At 43.7% G+C, this 18,381-nt stretch overlaps 1 protein-coding gene across 1 annotated transcript in view; it reads right to left on the bottom strand.

The window, feature by feature from the left end:
• Nucleotides 1–18,381, bottom strand: part of SERINC5 (serine incorporator 5) — a 107,398-nt gene that overhangs the window by 35,499 nt on the left and 53,518 nt on the right. The window contains exon 3 of the mRNA XM_046000003.1: nt 318–496. Coding sequence (XP_045855959.1) covers nt 318–496 — 179 coding nt within the window. The remainder of the gene's footprint in view (nt 1–317; nt 497–18,381) is intronic.

Raw genomic sequence — 18,381 nt, 5'->3', positions numbered from 1 at the left:
AATTAGACCAACCCAACCTCTGATTGTACAAAATACCACTTTGTTGAGGTGGGGGGATGATGTAGGGACAGGCCTTTGCATAAGAAATAAAAACTCTCGTCTCCGCTGCAATTCTCGTTGTGGTACAAGTGTTACAAATAGGATTCTAGTTCTTAGGCCACCGAGGGGTGACAAGTCCCACCTTCCCTAAGGTCAGTGTCAACAATTTCAACTAGAGGATGAGTAGTCAGACGGTCTGATGAGCATGAGGTTGAGGAACAGTACTCTAAATATCAGGGCAAACCACCTACCCCCACCCTCGAAGACCAAAGACTTACCCATTGTGAATATGCGCTCTACAACCTTTGCTGCTGTTGATTTTCAGGGTCAGGAGGCAGAAGATGAAAAAGAAACAGGCCATTCCAAAACAGACTCTGTACACTGCAGAATACCCCACCAGCTTCTCACAGGTGTCACCAGCTTTAATGCCTTTACAAATATCTTCATAAAATGGAATCTGAGGAAAAAGAAAAAATTCCTCTGTTAAAATTGGGTGAAAAGGGGCACCTGGCTGACTCAGTCGGAAGAGCATGAGACTCTTGATCTTGGGATGGTGGGTTTGAGCCCCATGCTGGGTGCAGAGATTACTTCAAAAGTAAATAAATAAATAAAGGGGCACCTAGGTGGCTCAGTAGGTTAAGCATCTGCCTTTGGCTCAGGTCATGATCCCAGGGTCTTGGGATCAAGCCCCACCTGGTACCCCGCTCAGTGGGGAGTCTGCTTCTCCCTCTCCTTCAGCCTGTCTCCCCTGCTTGTGCTCTTATCCTCACTCTCTCTCTCTCTGAAATAAATTAATAAATAAATAAAATCTTAAAATAAATAGACTTCTAAAAAAAAAGAAAGACAGGTAAGGAAGGGCTGTCATGAAGTGTTTGTTCAGCCTACAAGTCAAAACCCAATGTGGAAATGCACCTCATGCACAGAGAAATGCAGACTGAGAAAAAAGTCCCTCTTCCAAAGACTTTTTCTTAATTTTCTCTGAATCTTTTTTTTTTAAGATTTTATTTTTTTTTAAAGATTTTATTTATTTATTTGACAGAGAGAGAGAGATCACAAGTAGGCAGAGAGGCAGGCAGAGAGAGAGGAGGAAGCAGGCTCCCTGCGGAGCAGAGAGCCCGATGCGGGGCTCGATCCCAGGACCCTGAGATCATGACCTGAGCCGAAGGCAGCGGCTTTCCACTGAGCCACCCAGGCGCCCCTAAGATTTTATTTATTTGACAGACAGAGATCACAAGCAGGCAGAGAGGCAGGCAGAGAGAGGGGGCAGGAAGCAGGCTCCCTGCTGAGCAGAGAGCCCATGCAGGGCTCAATCCCAGGACCCTGGGATCAGGACCTGAGCCGGAAGCAGAGGCTTTAACCCACTGAGCCACCCAGGCGCCCCTCTCTGAATCATTTTTAAAAAGATACAGTGCTATAATGTACCATTTCACCTTTACTTAGTCTAATGAATTCTGACATCTAGAATCAGAACTTTAAAAAAAAAAAAATTATATGGTAATACATGGATATATTTTTCTTGAAATGCATACACAGACTAAAAACTGAAAGACTTCCTTCAGTCCCACCCCAAAATATCACTCCTCTCCTCAAGAGTTAACAATTTGGTAGGTATTTTTATTAGTTTACAAGTGTGTCCCTATCCCCAATATTCATTCATAATATACCCACATATACATACATACATACATACACTTGTATGTGCCATATATACAGTTTATAAACAAAAAACTTTGTTAAAGAGTATACATATTGTTCTACACTATGTTTTTTTTCCTAATTAACAATAAGCCATAGAGATCTTTCCCTATTAATTTACATAAAATTCCAATCTACTTTTTAACCACTATTTAATATTTTATGGTAAGAATAGATCAAAATTGATAAGCATTCCCACAGTGAACACCTGGGGGTGATTTTTTGTTTTCTGTTATTTGTGGTTTTTTGTTATTACACACGCTGACTCAGTAAACACTGTTACGCGTGCTTCATCGAACACGTGCCATATATGGATAGACTGCTGACCTAGAAATGGAATCAAATTTTAAAGTTTCAAGAGGTAAAGTCAAACCATGCTTTTGAAGACTGTACCAATTTATATCTCATCAGTAATATGGGAGACTGTTCACATTCCCAATGTGAACGTCCAATTTAAAGATAATGTATAAGTTCAGAACAAATGGCCCCAAGATATGGCACTTTGGTATGCAAATTATTTTGATCTGAAAACAATCATGTTCCAGGAGACGCAAAAAAAATGTTGACCTCCCTGATAATTGCCTAAAAACAATTTAGACGGGGGAGCATGGATTTAATAGAGAACCTGCTCCAGGAAGAGAGCTACTGCCATAGAGAAGCGCAGAATACTGTGAACTCAGTGTGGTAGAGAAGAGGAATTGAGCAAGGTCTGTTTGTAAAAATTCGTTTCTCAGTGCCTTGCTTCCATATGGCCCAGTAAACATTTGTTTACCAAACATTCGCTCCTCTTCATCTTCCTGGGAATTGCTTTTCTTCCCATTGAAGTCTCAGGCCCCTTGGCCCTTCTCCTTAGTTCAGGATAACATATATACCTCATTTTGCCCATCTTTGGAATCTCATTCTTATGAAATTATGTGGATTCCACCAAAGTAAAAAATTAAGTTGGACTCTTCCAGATTAATCTGTCTCATGTCAATTTAATTTTTAGACCAGCCAAAAGATTCTTGAAGGGCAGAGAAAAAATTTTCCTTCCCAACAATTAAAAAAAAAAAACACAAAAAAACACTATCTTGTTTCAATGTCCATCTTCCTCATTACAAGTAAGGTTCACATCATCTGTTAAATTCATGGCTATCTGTATTTTACTCCGTGAATTGGATATTAATTGGGCTTTCTTTTTTATTCACTGGCATTCTTGATGAGTCTTAACCTTTTGAGAACGGTTGACAATGCTTTATTCTAGTCTAACCAGAAGGTTTCAGTGTAAAATCTATGCATATTATCAGAATAATTAAAATCTTACATAACGAGAACAAGCAGGGTATTTCTATTAATGTTGGAAAATAAAGTGGCTAAAAAAAAAAAAAAAGAAACCTTGCTTTTTATCAACACAAAGTTGAACATTCTTCAGAACAAAAAAATAAGTTGAAAAATCACACTGTAACTGTTATTCACAAGACAAAAAAATACTGCAGAAGAAAAAAATGACACAAAGCTGGAAGTAAAACTGAACCGTAACAATTTAGTTTTATCCTCAGAAAAGATCTTAAAGAAATAATAGCAACTGAGGCTATTCAGACTTCCATAAGCAAAAAGAAGACTAAATTTAACCGGAGTTCATTTTCCTGAATGAGGATTCCCTCCACTCAAAAAAGGTCCACAGTCATTACTACACCCTAATCTGAAACATGTTTCTCCAAAACAACATGTTTTTTCAAGTTAGTGCCTCAGGCAAAAATGTGTTGCTGCTGAGACCCAATTAAGTATAGCTCCCTTTTTTGTGAACAGATGGATACAAAAGTTTTCACAAAGAAATGTCAAATATTTTGTAGTCACAAAGTTTCTGCAACTGCATTTTTTTTTTTTTTTTAAGATCCAATCAAGATGTAAACATAGAGAGAAACATTACTGTGTTTCTGAACAGGCTACAAAACAAAGTAGCAGACATGTAGGATTGCCAGATAAAACACAAAATATGTAGTTAAATTTAAATTTTGAATAAACAATTACTAATTGTTTAGTATAAGTATGTCTTCAGGAGTGCTGACAGTAATGACTCCATCTTTGGTCCTCCGTTTAGTTTGTGCTCACTCAATGACCCCTCTTGGGGTCCCCTGAGGACTAATATACATACCTTAGAAATGTTTGCCAAGCCTAGGATAGGGGTTGCGGGGAAGGCTTGTTTGGGGCTCCTGTGAATCTGTTAGATATACCACAGGTGGTGTCACAGATCTAATTAAACGTTGGCTGTCAATGAGGTGCATACCAACCTTCTGATCTCACTATAGTCCCTTCTGCATGTCCCCTCACTCTGTAAAATCTGGGCTAAGGTCTGGACTTTGCAGAGAATTAACTGTGCAGCTGCTATAGATCATTGTTCACCAGATCCGCCACCCCCCCCCCCCCCCCGCCCGCCATTCCTGCCTCACCCTCACCATAAATAAGGTACCCTGAATAAAACTCTGTAAATTGTATGAAGTTGCTGGCTTCATTTTCCAGTCTCAAAACTGCCTTCTTAGTTTGGGGGACACTCTACTGTTCCTCTCCTATCTTTCAACAATGCCCCATACAATATTTGGGACATACTTACACTAAATATTACATGAGACATACTTATACTAAAAAAAGCATTCCTTTTACACAAGATAAAGCTTTAAAAAAATTCAGGGTCTCGCTCCAAAGAGCCATGTGTACTACTCTAATGCTAAGAAGCCTGGCCCCCATCCTACAGGCAAGAGAAAACAACAATTTAAGCTACAATATGGGGGTAGGACTGGAAAGGTGACCGGTTTCAGGCAGGAGGGTAAGTTGAAAGGCCACTGGTTTAATAGTCCAGTGGATTGTCGATGGATGCCAACAGTCAATGAATGAAGAAGGTAAACCACTGGCAGGGAGACCAGAAATTCTCTAGGTAGAGGTCAGAGTTGGTAGGACTATATGGATGAAAGAAAGAAGTGAAGGAGGTGGGCAGGTGCTGTTTGGTGGGGGAGGAGGGTTGGTAGAGGACAAACAGTTGAACTGAAAGTACAGATCAGAAGTTTGTGTCAACTTAGAGGGTTCGAAGCATCCTGGGGCATCGCAGTGAGAATGTCTGGTCTGGAAATTCCTCCAGGACAGTAATAAGGACAAGACACAAGAACACAGGAAGCACCCCACGCAGGTAATGAGAGGAGTCAGCAAGCGCTTTCTGAAAGAGTCTGAATGTTTAGCTGTGTTTTACAAGTGAGTGGCTCAGATGGTTAAAATCCTCAGATATTCAACATCCAAAAAACAAATAATCCAATTAAAAACTCAGCAGAAGGGGCGCCTGGGTGGCTCAGTGGTTTAAGCCACTGCCTTCGGCTCAGGTCATGATCTCAGGGTCCTGGGATCGAGTCCCACATCGGGCTCTCTGCTCAGCAGGGAACCTGTTTCCCTCTCACTCTCTCTGCCTGCCTCTCTGCCTACTTGTGATCTCTCTCTCTGTCAAATAAATAAAAAAATAAAATCTTTAAAAAAAAAAAAAAAAAACTCAGCAGAAGACATGAATAGACATTTCTCCAAGCAAGACAGACACATGAAAAGATGTGCAGCACTTACCATCACAGAAATACAAATTAAAACTACAATGAAATATCACCTCACACCTGTCAGAATGGCTAAATTCAATAACACAAGAAAAACAGGTGTTGGCGAGGATGTGGAGAAAAGGGAACCCTCGTGAACTATCAGTTGGAATGCAAACTGGTGTAGCCACTCTGGAAAACAGTATGGAGCTTCCTCAAAATGTTAAAAACAGAACTACCCTATGATTCAGCAATCACACTACTGGGTATTTATCCAAAGAATACAAAAACACTAATTCAAAGGGATACATGCACCCCTATGTTTATAGCAGCATTATTTACAACAGCCAAATTATGGAAGCAACCCAAGTGTCCATCAATAGATGAATGGATTAAGAAGAGGTGGTATGAATAAACGTATACAAATATACACTTGTATGTACACACACACACACACACACACTGGACTATTACTCAGCCACAAAAAAGAATGAAATCCTGCCCTTTGCAATGACGTGGATAGAGCTAGAGAGTATTATGCTGAGCAAAATAAGTGAGCCAGATAAAGACAAATACCATATAGCTTCACTCATATGTGGAATTTAAGAACCAAAACAAATGAGCAAAGGGGGGAAAAAGGAGAGAGAGGGAGAGAAACCAAGAAACAGACAGAACTATAGAGAACAAACAACAAACTGCTGGTTACCAGAGGGGAGGGGATGGGGGTTGGACTAAATAGGTGATGGGGATTAAAGAGTGAACTTGTCATGAAATGAAATGAGTGACGGGTGATGTATGGAACTGTTGAATCACTGTATTGTACACCTGAAATTAAAATAACATTGCATCTTAACTAACTGCAATTAAAATAAAACTTAATTTTAAAATTTTTTATCAAAAATCAATAAATAACAGAAGCACCTGGGTGGCTCAGTTAGTTAAGCATCTTGATTTCCACCCAGGATCTCAGGGTCCTGGGATCAAGCCCAGTGGCAGGCTCCCCTGCTTGGCTTGTCTCCCCCTGCTCCTTTCTCTGCTAGCGCACATGCACATTCTCTCTCTCTCTCTCTCTCTCTCAAATAAATAGGTAAATCTTTAAAAAATAAATAGACAGGGGCGCCTGGGTGGCTCAGGGGGTTAAAGCCTCTGCCTTCGGCTCAGGTCATGATCCGAGGGGCTTGGGATTGAGCCCCACATCGGGCTCTCTGCTTCGGGGAGCCTGTTTCCTCCTCTCTCTCTGCCTGCCTCTCTGCCTACTTGTGATCTCTGTCTCTCAAATAAATAAATAAAATCTTTAAAAAAATAAAAAAAATAAATAGACAGATAGAAAATAAATAATTAATTCTTCGGATACTGACATAATGGGAAAGCTCACACGAAGTGAATGTTTTCAAACTTTTCGGCGAGGAACAAAAGCTAGACCCATATTAAGTAGTGCTGTAAGAAACAGGTAATATTGCTTTAAATCTGTAAAAGCTATATTCACGGAGGCATGACACCACCTCACTTATTCAGCTGTTTTATTTATGCAGGATTTATTGCTCTACAATATTCATTCAGCTTTTTCTTCCTTCCCTTCTCTCTTCCACTCAATCAACAAAACTAATTCCTGACACCTCCCCCTCCCCCAACTATAACACCTGCAAGTCAGTACCCCTTTCATCTCCACCAGCCCATCTTTTACCTTCAGTCTCCTCTCCCTCCACCCCAACAATCCTCATACCCATTTCAAGGAGAATGCCAGGAGAGCCTAACCCCGAATTCTATCATCCCCCCAAAATCCCCTCCCTTATTTACTCCCAGAGGCTCTCAGGCTCATCAATGGGTGACTATGTGGCATTGAGTATTTCATCCCAAATAAAAGTAGCCAAACAAACGGTTGCTCTGTACTAAGACCTGCCTTAACAGTCTGTGGGTGACTTAGTCATTTAGTCCTCAGTAAGTGGTAAATATTTTTAGGCAAAGAACCTCTATTTGAACAAGCCAAGAGAATTTACCAAAGGGAATTTGCTCTGGTTAAATATTTGCTACTCCAAGCTCCATCCCAGTTTTAGAAAAAGAAAACTCACATCACACACAGACTCTACACTATGGGGGGAAGGTGACGGGCCTGCTCAGGGTGTTGCCTCTTTAAGTCTGGCTCTGGGCATCCAAGGACACTACTTCTTGTTGGTTCTGTAGGGACCTGTGGACAAGAGGCTTCCTTTCAACCCTCAAGGCAGCCAAACTCAGAGCCATCATATAATCAGTAAGAGTAAACAAGGACTCAACTCAGTACACTTCCCACCCTAACTCCACTACTAACCTGAGCAAATATCACACTCTCTCTGAGCCTCAATTTCCCTATTTGTACAACAAAATAATATTGCCACCACCTTATGAAGTTCTCCCAAGAATAAATCAGTCAGTCCTTGTAAAGTGCTTGCCATGTTTCCTATTCCAACATAGCCATTAAGTAAACTTCCTGGGTGCCTGGCTGGCTCGGTCCTGAGAGCATGGGACTCCACACTTGGCATGGAGCCTACTGAAAAACATAACAACACAACAAAACAAAACAAAAAGAAAAAAACAACCCCTCACACAGCAAGTTTCCTTAAATTCTAAGGTGCTGTCTATCTTATAAAAAGAACTTTGGGGAGAGGGAATCAGCACATTACATGAATGACAGGTTCCTGCATTCTGATTTAAACATGGGGGGAATAAGCATCTTAGAATTCAGTAGATGCTCTATTCATTTTGCCAAGGATTCATACTGCAATAGTCACCACTCAAAAGAAAATATATCTGGGGGCGCCAGGGTGGCTCAGTCATTGGTTGTCTGCCTTCGGCTCAGGTCATGATCCCAGTGTCCTGGGATCAAGCCGCACATCAGGCTCCCTGCTCAGCGGGAAATCTTCTTCTCCCTCTCCCACTCCCCCTGCTTGGGTTCCCTCTCTCGTTATGTCTCTCTCTGCCAAATAAATAAATGGGGGGGAATAAAGAAAGAAAGAAAATATATCTGAACTCCCCAATCAGGGAAGATATTTTCAAAACATCAACACAAGTATTAAGCACAAAGAGATGGAGCTAGAAGAAACCCCACATAATGTTTCCTGCACAGGAGAGACACTAGCTATGCTCCCCGAACAATTTCTATCTCAGATGAATAAATATAAAGAAACTACAGAAGAGCCACAGAAAGGCCCACATACAGCTCTGGTTGGCCAGGGGCCCAGATGCTGCAAACCTAGAAGGACAGACTTTGGTAGGGTTCTTAAAGAAACCTAGAGGAGAAAGATGAGATTGGTGCCCCTCTGATATGGAAGTGTTGTTTGGGAAAGATAAGAAAATGGTATATTAGCAAAACTAATGATTCTTACATTCTATCAGATTTCTAGAAGGCTGCACAAATCCAAGGTGCCAAAAAAGCTATAGGCAGTTTGGCCTGAGTCATAGCACGAAAACTAGAAGAACTGGGTCTTCAAGTTCTGTTTAATATCCCTTACTTGAACATGAATTTCAGAACCAGAGCCTCTTTCTGTCTGCCTCTCCTCTTTCTGGAATTCCACTTAACCTGAAACTTTCTAAGACAACTTGTTTTTCTCTGTGGATTAACTCCAGGTCCATGCCAGTGATATCTGTCTGCTACCCACCGACCGCCAGGTGCTATGAAAGGGGGAATGCTGAGGTCAGCTTCTGTGCTCCCGGGGACCACCTATAGGCTCATTCCTTGATAAGAGTCAAGTCTACATTTGTCATTATTAAAAGCCACAAGAGGAACTAAACTGAAACAGTCTAATTTTATCTGACCCCATCACCTTTGAAATCAGGAACTCAATGCTCCCAGTGGTAACTCTGCAGAATCTCAGAAGCATGAGACAGACTAGCATTAGGGCTCATAGCCACTTCACCACAAGCATTTCATCAGGATGGAGCAGCCACAAATTTGATTAGACGGAAAACAACTCCGATCAAACTGTAAACAAAAAGCTTTCAATCCAAACAAGACAATTCCCAGAGGACTGACTAATTATGACGGAATGAAGGGATCTTCCACAAAAGGAGACTGACCAACTAATGTCAGTCTCTGTAAACAGAGAATTAGTTAATATCCAAGGTGGAATGTACAAACTAAACCGTACCACTAACCAGTCTTGAATGAGAAGTAAGTCAATCGCTGTGAAAACTTACGTAACTCTTCAAGGAGGCAAAGAATTTGGTGACTGGGGGCTAGAGAATGGGTAGGTCCTCTTTGTTGATTTGGGGTAAGCCTACAGATAAAGGCAGAGGAACTCAGGTATAGGAATCCTGGTTTCTAGCTTGACAGCTGATCCAACGGTGGACCAGTGGGGAACAGGAATCACAGAAGAGCGGTTTCAAAGCAGTGGGGCAATACTTCACTTAAAAACAAATTGCAGGGGTGCCTGGGTGGCTCAGTGGGTTGAGGTCTCTGCCTTAGGCTCGGGTCATGATCTCGGGGTCCTGGGATCGAGCCCCGCATCAGGGTCTCTGCTCAGCGGGGAGCCTGCTTACCCTCTCTCTCAGCTTGCCTCTCTGCCTACTTGTGATCTCTGTCTCTCAAATAAATAAATAAAATCTTTAAAAAAAATGAAACACAACAAATTGCAGGGGCGCCTGGGTGGCTCAGTCAGTTAAGCGTCTGCCTTCGGCTCAGGCCATGATCCCACAGTCCCGCTCCCTGCTCAGCGGGAAGCCTGTTTCTCCCTCTCCTTCTGCCTGCCCCCCCCCACCTTGCTTGTGCATGCACACACACTCTCGCTCTCTCTGTCAAATTAATAAATAATTGGATTATTAATAAAAATTTATAAATTATAGACTAATAAAATTGTTTAAATAATTAATAAATATAAATCTTAATTAAGAGATTAGTAAATTAAAACTCTTTTTTAAAAATTGCACAGGTGGTGCCTGTATCAAGAGGACACGTAAACAGGTGACTCAGCAAGGGCGCGGCACTCCAGGAAGATATAGCTGGACTGGAGCTAAAGATTTGGTAGAGCAGCAGAAATGGCAGAAAGGAGACTCCCCTGGAGAGGAACGCCGTGAAGGTGGGGAGGGGGATGGTGGACACAACCCAGAACCCTGGAGAATACAAATATTCAGGGACTGGGAAGAAGGAAAAACTCAAGAAAGAAACTGAAAAGGTCCAGAACTGAAGGAGGAGACTTGGAAGGAGAGGCTTTCAAGAAGCAGAGTGAGGTCAGCAGCGTCCAATACCGCCAATGTGATGAGGACTGAGAAGGAACACAGGGTCTGGCTGCTGGCAGTCCTTTGGGACACTGCATCAGAATATTCTCTAGAGCCACTGGGAGCAGAAGCCAGGATGCTGATGGCCGAGGAGATAGCCAGCCTCTTTGATGGATCAGGAAGTGAACCCAGAGGGTCTTTCACCCCTGTTTTCAAGAAACCTAATGGCAAACGCAGGGGTCCAAGGATCATTCCTAAATGTCATTGATTTGTGATTACACAGCAATACATAATTACACGCCTGTTGCCAGGAAAAATGTAAATTACCATAAAATAGAGAAAATACAAGGGGCGCCTGGGTGGCTCAGTCAGTTAAGTGGCTGGCTCTTGATTTCAGCTCAGGTCATGGCCTCAGGATTGTGAGATGGAGCCCCGCTTCGGCTCCATGCTGGGCACGAGCCTGCTCAAGTTTCTCTCTCTCCCTCTGCTCCCCTCACCCCACCGCCTCACACCCAAGGACGTGCACCTTCTCTCTCTCTCTTTCAAAATAAATAGATAAATAAATAAATAATAAAATAAAATAGAAAATACAATCCTCTCGACCATTGTCCCCCCAACTCTAACTCGATCACTTCCCAGAGGTAGTAAGCACCATCGTGGCTGTGCGTGGACCATTCTGGACCCTTCGCTATGCTGCTCTCTACTCACTGCGTCTTGCAGACCGCTGCATGTCCACACCAACCATCCTTTAGTTTCTTTTACCCAAATTTTAAAACAGTTTAGGCTGTTTCTGATTGTTCATCATTACTTCATCAATAATTCACAAACAAAGCATACTGGGTATTTTCCCTAATTGTGCATCTCTCTCAGTACATGTGTAAAACGTCAAGGAGGACAGCTACCAAGAAGGTAATCTGGGGGTCAGGAAGTCAGTATGTTTGAAAATTGAGGAGATACTGCTAAGCGTTCCCCAGGAAGAGTTTCTGAGATACGAGGAGTGACAAGGGGAGGAGAAGAAAGGAAGGACACAACTTTCAGAGCCACTGGCCTCTCAGCGTCAGCATCTCAATCCTTTTTCTTGGGAGTCTTTGCCCAGAAGCACTGCAAGGGGGTAGGATAGGTATGGGGCCCTCTGACTCTAAGGAAAAAGATCTACACCTAACCACAGAGACAACTTATAACTCACCACAGAGGACTGCACTTCATTTTACTGGCAAATAAAGTTACTGTCCCCCCTGCCCCTCCCACAGAGCACAGGGTCTGAAGGAGTTTGTACCTGTTCTGAAGGAAACAGGCCACTGAAGAATCACCCGTGAATGCAGAGATGCTGGGTTTTCTCTAACAAGAAGATGAAACATCTCAACAAGCAAAACTTTCTATTCAGATCACTCACCAGATAGAAGACATGTTCAGAGCCCAAGGGAGCCCCAAATCAGCGGTCTTTGTGACTACGTGGACGTGGAATACAGTGATGATGTATTATACACAAATTCAACTGTGTGCCTGTCTTCTATGAATAATTTTTTAGACCCAGTAAAACTAGAGTTCGCATGTGTAATCTTTCTTCTATACTATATGTTAATGTCATTCAAGCATTTTCATGGTTAATGTTAACTGTTCATGATTTTTGCCTTAGGTAGGACATGAGAATCTAATATCCCCCAAAAGACTGCACCAGACCACACCTCTAACTGCAAGTTTCTGAGAGCCCCTACTCCCCGATCCTCGTACTGAGGACCAGGACATGGCAGATGTTCAGGTTTCTGGCCCAGCATCTTTCCCATTTTACAATTTACCTGACTTGGAATGGGAAGTCCTTGGCAGCCAGGGAAGCAAGGTACCACACACTCATCTTCTCCCTCCCCACTTTTTCCTGATTATCAAAATGCTTTGTCTGACTACAGAAGAAGAATACAGATTATTTTTATCTGTGAATAATTTACCATTTATTTCAAAAGGCCACGCATACTAAGACAGAGCATTAAACATGTCACAGTAAATTTATTGCTGCAATATTCTTGTCTCGTCAACCTAGCACATGGTTGACACATCCCAATTATCTACAACTTAAAGCAAGGACTCTGGTGTCCTCAACGTAACTTTTAACCACTGACGTTCTCCTCCCAGGGTGGAGAGACTGACTGTACATAACATGCATAGGACCACTGACAACAGAACACAAGAATCAAAAACTCACAGCCTGTGGGTTAAATCCCGCCAGTTTCTGTTTAGGAAAATAAAGCTTGATTAGAACACGGCCACACTCATATGCTGGCGCATTGTTTTGGCTGCTTTTGCCCTACAATGGCAGAGTCTGAGAAGTTGCTGGAGACCACACAGCCTCCAGCCTGGAGAATGTTATCTAGCTGGCTCTCTACAGGAAGAGCTCACCAGCCTAGACTACCAGGCATGACAGTGGGGGGGGGGGGGGGGGTGGCTACAACTGAACTGATGAATATAAATTAACATCTCAAAGGCAAATGACAAATGGGATGACTTACTCTACAGATCAAAAGCCAAAGGAGGAGCAGAGAGGTCCCAGGACTCTGCCCTACTTTCTCACCTCTACTGAGACTTTCTGCCCTGCCTTCTCACCTCTACCAAGACTCTGGAACTTGTGCCTTAAATGAATCCAACTGTATATCTCCCATATGCCATTTTTAGAGCAGCAAATTAAGTATTTTAATGCAGGCCTGGGAGTCCCAGTGTTCCTCGCCACAGGCCAGAAGCCCTCAAGAGCTCTAACAGAGAAAAGCCCTCACATCTGCTATGCAAACACACCCCATGCAACCAAAAATAAAACCCACTCTGATGAAAGCCAGCATTTGGAAAGATAATTTTAGACTTATTCTGAGACTGTAGAAACAGTCATCACTGAAATGTAAAAACCACACCCCCCAAATGCCTGACCCCCTAGTGGTGCAGCTCAAGGCTGCCTAAGAGGGCTAGACACATTCCCTCACAAACCTCTACCCTCACCCCAGGTCCCCTGGGGACACAGAGAAAACATTCCTGAGTGCTAACGTGACCCCAAAGGTTAACAGAAATGATGGCGAAGCTGAGAGCACTGTCTCCAGTCACTAATGGAGTTCACACACCCAGAGCTTTCAAACCCGTCCCCATGTGCACACGTGCCGTCTAACATCAAGGGGCTCCTCCTGAGAGCAGTTACCATTCTCTGCTTCCCTACTTGGGGGCCGGTTCTCTAAGGACAATAACTGTTACTACTTACATCCCCCTGCACCTCACCCAGGGCTTGGCACTTACATAGGAAAGAAGGAAAGACAGGAGGAAGGAAGGAATTATTTGACTTAAAAGACTTTTCCAAGCACAAACAAACTCAGGCTATAGTTTAACCAAGGAACACGATCAGCCTTTTAAATTCTCAAGAGCATCAAGACTCAACTATTCACAATATTTATGTTTCCTGCTCCCAGTGTTTCAAGGCTACTGACTCTTAGTTCTTTCTGCATCGTGCCATTGGTCTGCTCCCCCGGGCCTGTTTTTATAATGACAGAACTGTTTTATAATGACAGAAGCTCTTGTCTGTTCCATTTATCTGCGGGGGGGGGGGGGGGGGGGGGCTCCAAGAGCCTAGCAGACAGTTGGTGAAGAGATGCTTTTGAAGATGACAGCAAAGGGGGCTGGTTCTCCCCTTCCCACAGCCAGATCCATCTTGAAACAGAGATCCTCTTTAACACTTGATGCCCCCCAAAAGTTTCTAGGTAATGGATCCTCCAGTCCAAAGACAATAACTATTGTTTCATTGTTCTCTGGCTGCTGGCAAGCTCATTATTCCTGGACAAGGATCAAACTTCTCTACCCTTGGTTCAGATTCAAAAAAAGACTCTCAGCAGGGTCTCCATTAGTTCAAATCGCTGCTTGTATTACAGAACTATTTCCCACCATCATTTTCCCGGAATTCACTTGTGAGCAGGAGGGTGAGGCCCGATCAAGGGGAGGAGGGAGGGATGGGAGGGTTGTGGGGACTCTTGGTTTTCTCCCACATGGTGTTAGGTCTGGATGGAATTGAGACCAAACAAAAGCTGTTCAGAAACACGCACCTCCAAAGTCACTCCCACTTGGAGGGGAGGGGACCCAGAGTATTAAGAGGTGGAAATTCACTGCCAGATCCCCATAGGAAAATTCTCATTAAGACATAGTGAAAATAGGGGCGCCTGGGTGGCTCAGTGGGTTAAAGCCTCTGCCTTCAGCTCGGGTCATGATCTCAGGGTCCTGGGATCGAGCCCCGCATTGGGCTCTCTGCTCCGCGGGGAGCCTGCTTCCTCCTCTCTCTGCCTGCCTCTCTGCCTACTTGTGATTTCTCTCTGTCAAATAAATAAAAATATTAAAAAAAAAAAAAAAGACATAGTGAAAATATTCTCACGGACTTGAGGTTTGAGGGCCCAAACCCACCTTTAACCTCAGAAACATATTCATTGATAGACTCTCTACAATACAAGGTACAACAGTATAATGAACTCAGCTGCTGTTCAGAAAGAGAACTTCTGGAGGCATTCTATCCCAGCTGGATTAAAAAAAAAATACCTCCAGAATTAAAGAACTGATCAGGTCAGCATTTTTTTTTTTTTCTAATTTGACATTTGGTCTAACACAAAAACATAAAATGCCAGCTAAGGAAGGGGAGTTCTATCTACTACTCTATAAAGCTTCATTGCTTGGTAATAACACCTGATACTAGGTCTGAGGTACACAGTTTTCTTAACGTCCAGCTGGTGAACATCAAAATCAAAACAAGAGCCAGACTTTCCATGTCAGTGTGAATGACTGTCATTCTAAGCTGGGACAGACTCCTCAGTGTTTGGGATCAAAGCGGAATATTTTTCTTTGCTGATATTTGTTTACTTTTAAAATATAATGACACCAAACACAACCTGAAGGCAGTTTCTGTTTTATATGCAAAGGCGCCAAATAAATGAAGACAAGATTTGTGGTTGCTTCTATTTTCTGCGACAGACCAACCGTCATCCCTGGAGCCCAGCTTCTGGTCCTCACCACCAGAAAGCAGCAGATGGGGAAGATAAGCTAAGAAAGCTGCTTCAGGCCCAAAGCCGGGCTGCTTCCAGAAGAAACACTTCTCCTGCACCACCGGCTCCAGAAGAAAGATTAGCATTCAGGAGGAAGGATAATTTTCTATGGCCTTCCCTATGAGACTTCTGTGAATATCCAAGGACAACCAAACATAGGGGCAGGAACAGCACTGGCCAGGCAGCCGGGAGGCCAGCACTCCTGGGGTTCTAGTCTCAGCGCCATCTGGGGTCATCGCCTCGGATAAAACATGTCCCTGCCCTGTTCCCACCCTGTCAAATGAGGGGTCTAGTTAAGATTCTGACTTAAGATTCTCCCACTTTAAAAATTTCTAACCTCTGGGGCATCTGGCTGGCTTGGGCCAGCTTGATCTTGATCATGGAGTGGGAGGTTCAAGCCCCACACTGGGTATAGAGATTACTTAAAAAACATCTTTCGGGGCGCCTGGGTGGCTCAGCGGGTTAAGCCTCTGCCTTCAGCTCAGGTCATGATCTCAGGGTCCTGGGATCGAGCCCCCGCATGGGGCTCTCTGCTCAGCAGGGAGCCTGCTTCCTCCTGTCTCTCTGCCTGCCTCTCTGCCTACTTGTGATCTCTCTCTCTCTGTCAAATAAATAAATAAAATCTTAAAAAAAAAAAAAAATCTTTCAGGTGATCAAGACATGTCGTGTGATCCAGACCCACGTCAGGCTCTGCGCTTAGCAGCAGTCTGCTTGTCCCTCTCCCTCGGTTCCCCCTTCTCCCCTTTTCTCTCCCTTGTGCTCTCTCTCAAATAAATAAAATCTTTTTTTTTTAAGATTTTATTTATTTATTTGACAGAGAGAGATCATAAGTAGGCAGAGAGGCAGACAGAGAGAGTGAGAGGGAAGCAGGCTCCCTGCTGAGCAGAGAGCCCGATGTGGGACTCAATCCCAGGACCCTGAGATCATGACCTGAGCTGAAGGCAGCAGCTTAAACCACTGAGCCACCCAGGCGCCCCAAAATAAATAAAATCTTTAAAAAATAATAATAAAAATCTAAGTAAATGTCCGGTGATGGGGCCTCTGAGGAAGCATGGCAGGCTCACCCCTCCTAAAGGAGCCAAGTTTGAATTTTTAAACTAAGGATAATAAAAACCACTGGCCAAACAAGAGCCTGTAGGCCAATGCACAAGTCCTGGGCTCACCCGCAATCTCTGGGTGTGGCAATGGCTGGTGGCTGGGGGCCTGGATGCTAATGTCAGGCTGGCTGACTTGCAGCAAGTCCCAGGAGAGAATGGAATGTAAGGACTGCTTTTAAGAATGGAATGTAAGGACTGCTTTTAAGACACTGAAGAGGGGGCACCTGGATGGCTCAGTGGGGAGCCTGCTTCTCCCTCTCCCTCTGCGGCTCCCTTTGCTTGTTCTCTCTCTCTCTCTTTCTCTCTTTCTCTCTGTCAAATAAATAAATAAATAAATTTAAGTTTAAAGCAAACATATAACAACACAAAAACCTCTGGTTCCACAATGTGGAACCTGTGTTTGGGTTCTAAAGAAAATAACATGCAAAGATTCAGCTAGTTCAGGCACAAATCTCCCACACCTCAATGAATGAGAGCAGCCTGGGGACAGCGTGGGACACGAGTGAAGAAAATCGATCTAAGACGGTTCAGGTTAGGCCCATTTAATTAAGGCTGTTCCTACCCTGGCCTGGCACCTGAGCTCACAGGGAGCAAGGCCCAAGGGCCAATAAATCACCTGTCCTTCCCTCTCCAAAGCAGGCAGGTTTGGTTTTAGATGCCCCTCCTCCATGGGAAACAAGGAGAACCCTCCCTTCTCCTCCTTCTTAAAAAGCCAGGGCAGATTCCCAGGGGGCGGAACCCTCAAAGTGTCATCACTTGCTTCCAAACGGAGAAGTTATACCTTGATTCAGTGGTACAGGTCAGGAGGCTTAAGTCTCTCAACACAGCCCCTCACCAACCCATTTTGGGGTTTTTGAGGGGTTTTCTGGTCATCCCACATTCTGAAATGGATTTTTAATCCCCTAGCATCAAATATCTCAAGACTGATGAGGGAGCAGAAGGCAGGTTGCTGACAAAGCACAAGCAGCCCCCACAAACCAGCCACTCCCCCAGATAGGATGGTGTGACATTCCTCAGTCACTCCAGGCTGTCCTAAAGCTAACAAACAGTTAACTGACAGAGATCACAATCTTGCAGGACAGGAGCCTCCACCAGTTTACAAATGTCTCAGTGATTTACAAGGAAAAGGCATTCTAACCAACAGCCTAACTTCTGGAAACCCAGAAACCGTGGACTCCATTTCCGGGAGGCCTGACAGCACCCTCCCCTCCACAGTGATGTGGGAAACAAAGGTAGAAGAGAATGTAAATAAAATAAAATTTCCTTATAACCTGCAGCCCACTGACAAATACTTGAGGCAGACAGAGTGTAAGGTCCCTCCAGGATACTCCCCAAAGGTCTTATGCCTTATTAGAAGAAAAACACCTGAACTTGACACCAGCCAGGCCTCCAGCATCCTGAGAGTCTTCCTTAGCATATGAAAGTCCTTAGGGAGACCCCCTTTGTCCTGGCCTCCCCCAACTCCTTAGTATGTAATCAGCCATTCCTCATAACCCCAGTGCCACAGGTTTTTCTACCCATAGGTCCTGTCCCCATGCTTTAATAAAATCACCTTTTTGCACCAAAGACATCTCAAGAGTCCTTTCTTGGCCTTTGGCTCAGGACCTGACCAACAATCCAAAAACCACATCGAAACGATACCTGCTTGGGGCCCCTGGGTGGCTCAGTAGGTTACGTCTCCAACTCTTGGGCTCAGGTCATGATCTTGGGGTCATGAGATCTAGCCCAACGTTAGGTTCTGTGGGCAGAGTTTTTTTCTCCTCTCCTCTC

This window comes from Meles meles, chromosome 3, assembly GCF_922984935.1.
Source record: "Meles meles chromosome 3, mMelMel3.1 paternal haplotype, whole genome shotgun sequence".
NCBI lineage: Eukaryota > Metazoa > Chordata > Mammalia > Carnivora > Mustelidae > Meles > Meles meles.
The sequence above is the reverse complement of the archived record's forward strand: the minus strand, read 5'-3'. Positions and strand labels throughout refer to the sequence as shown.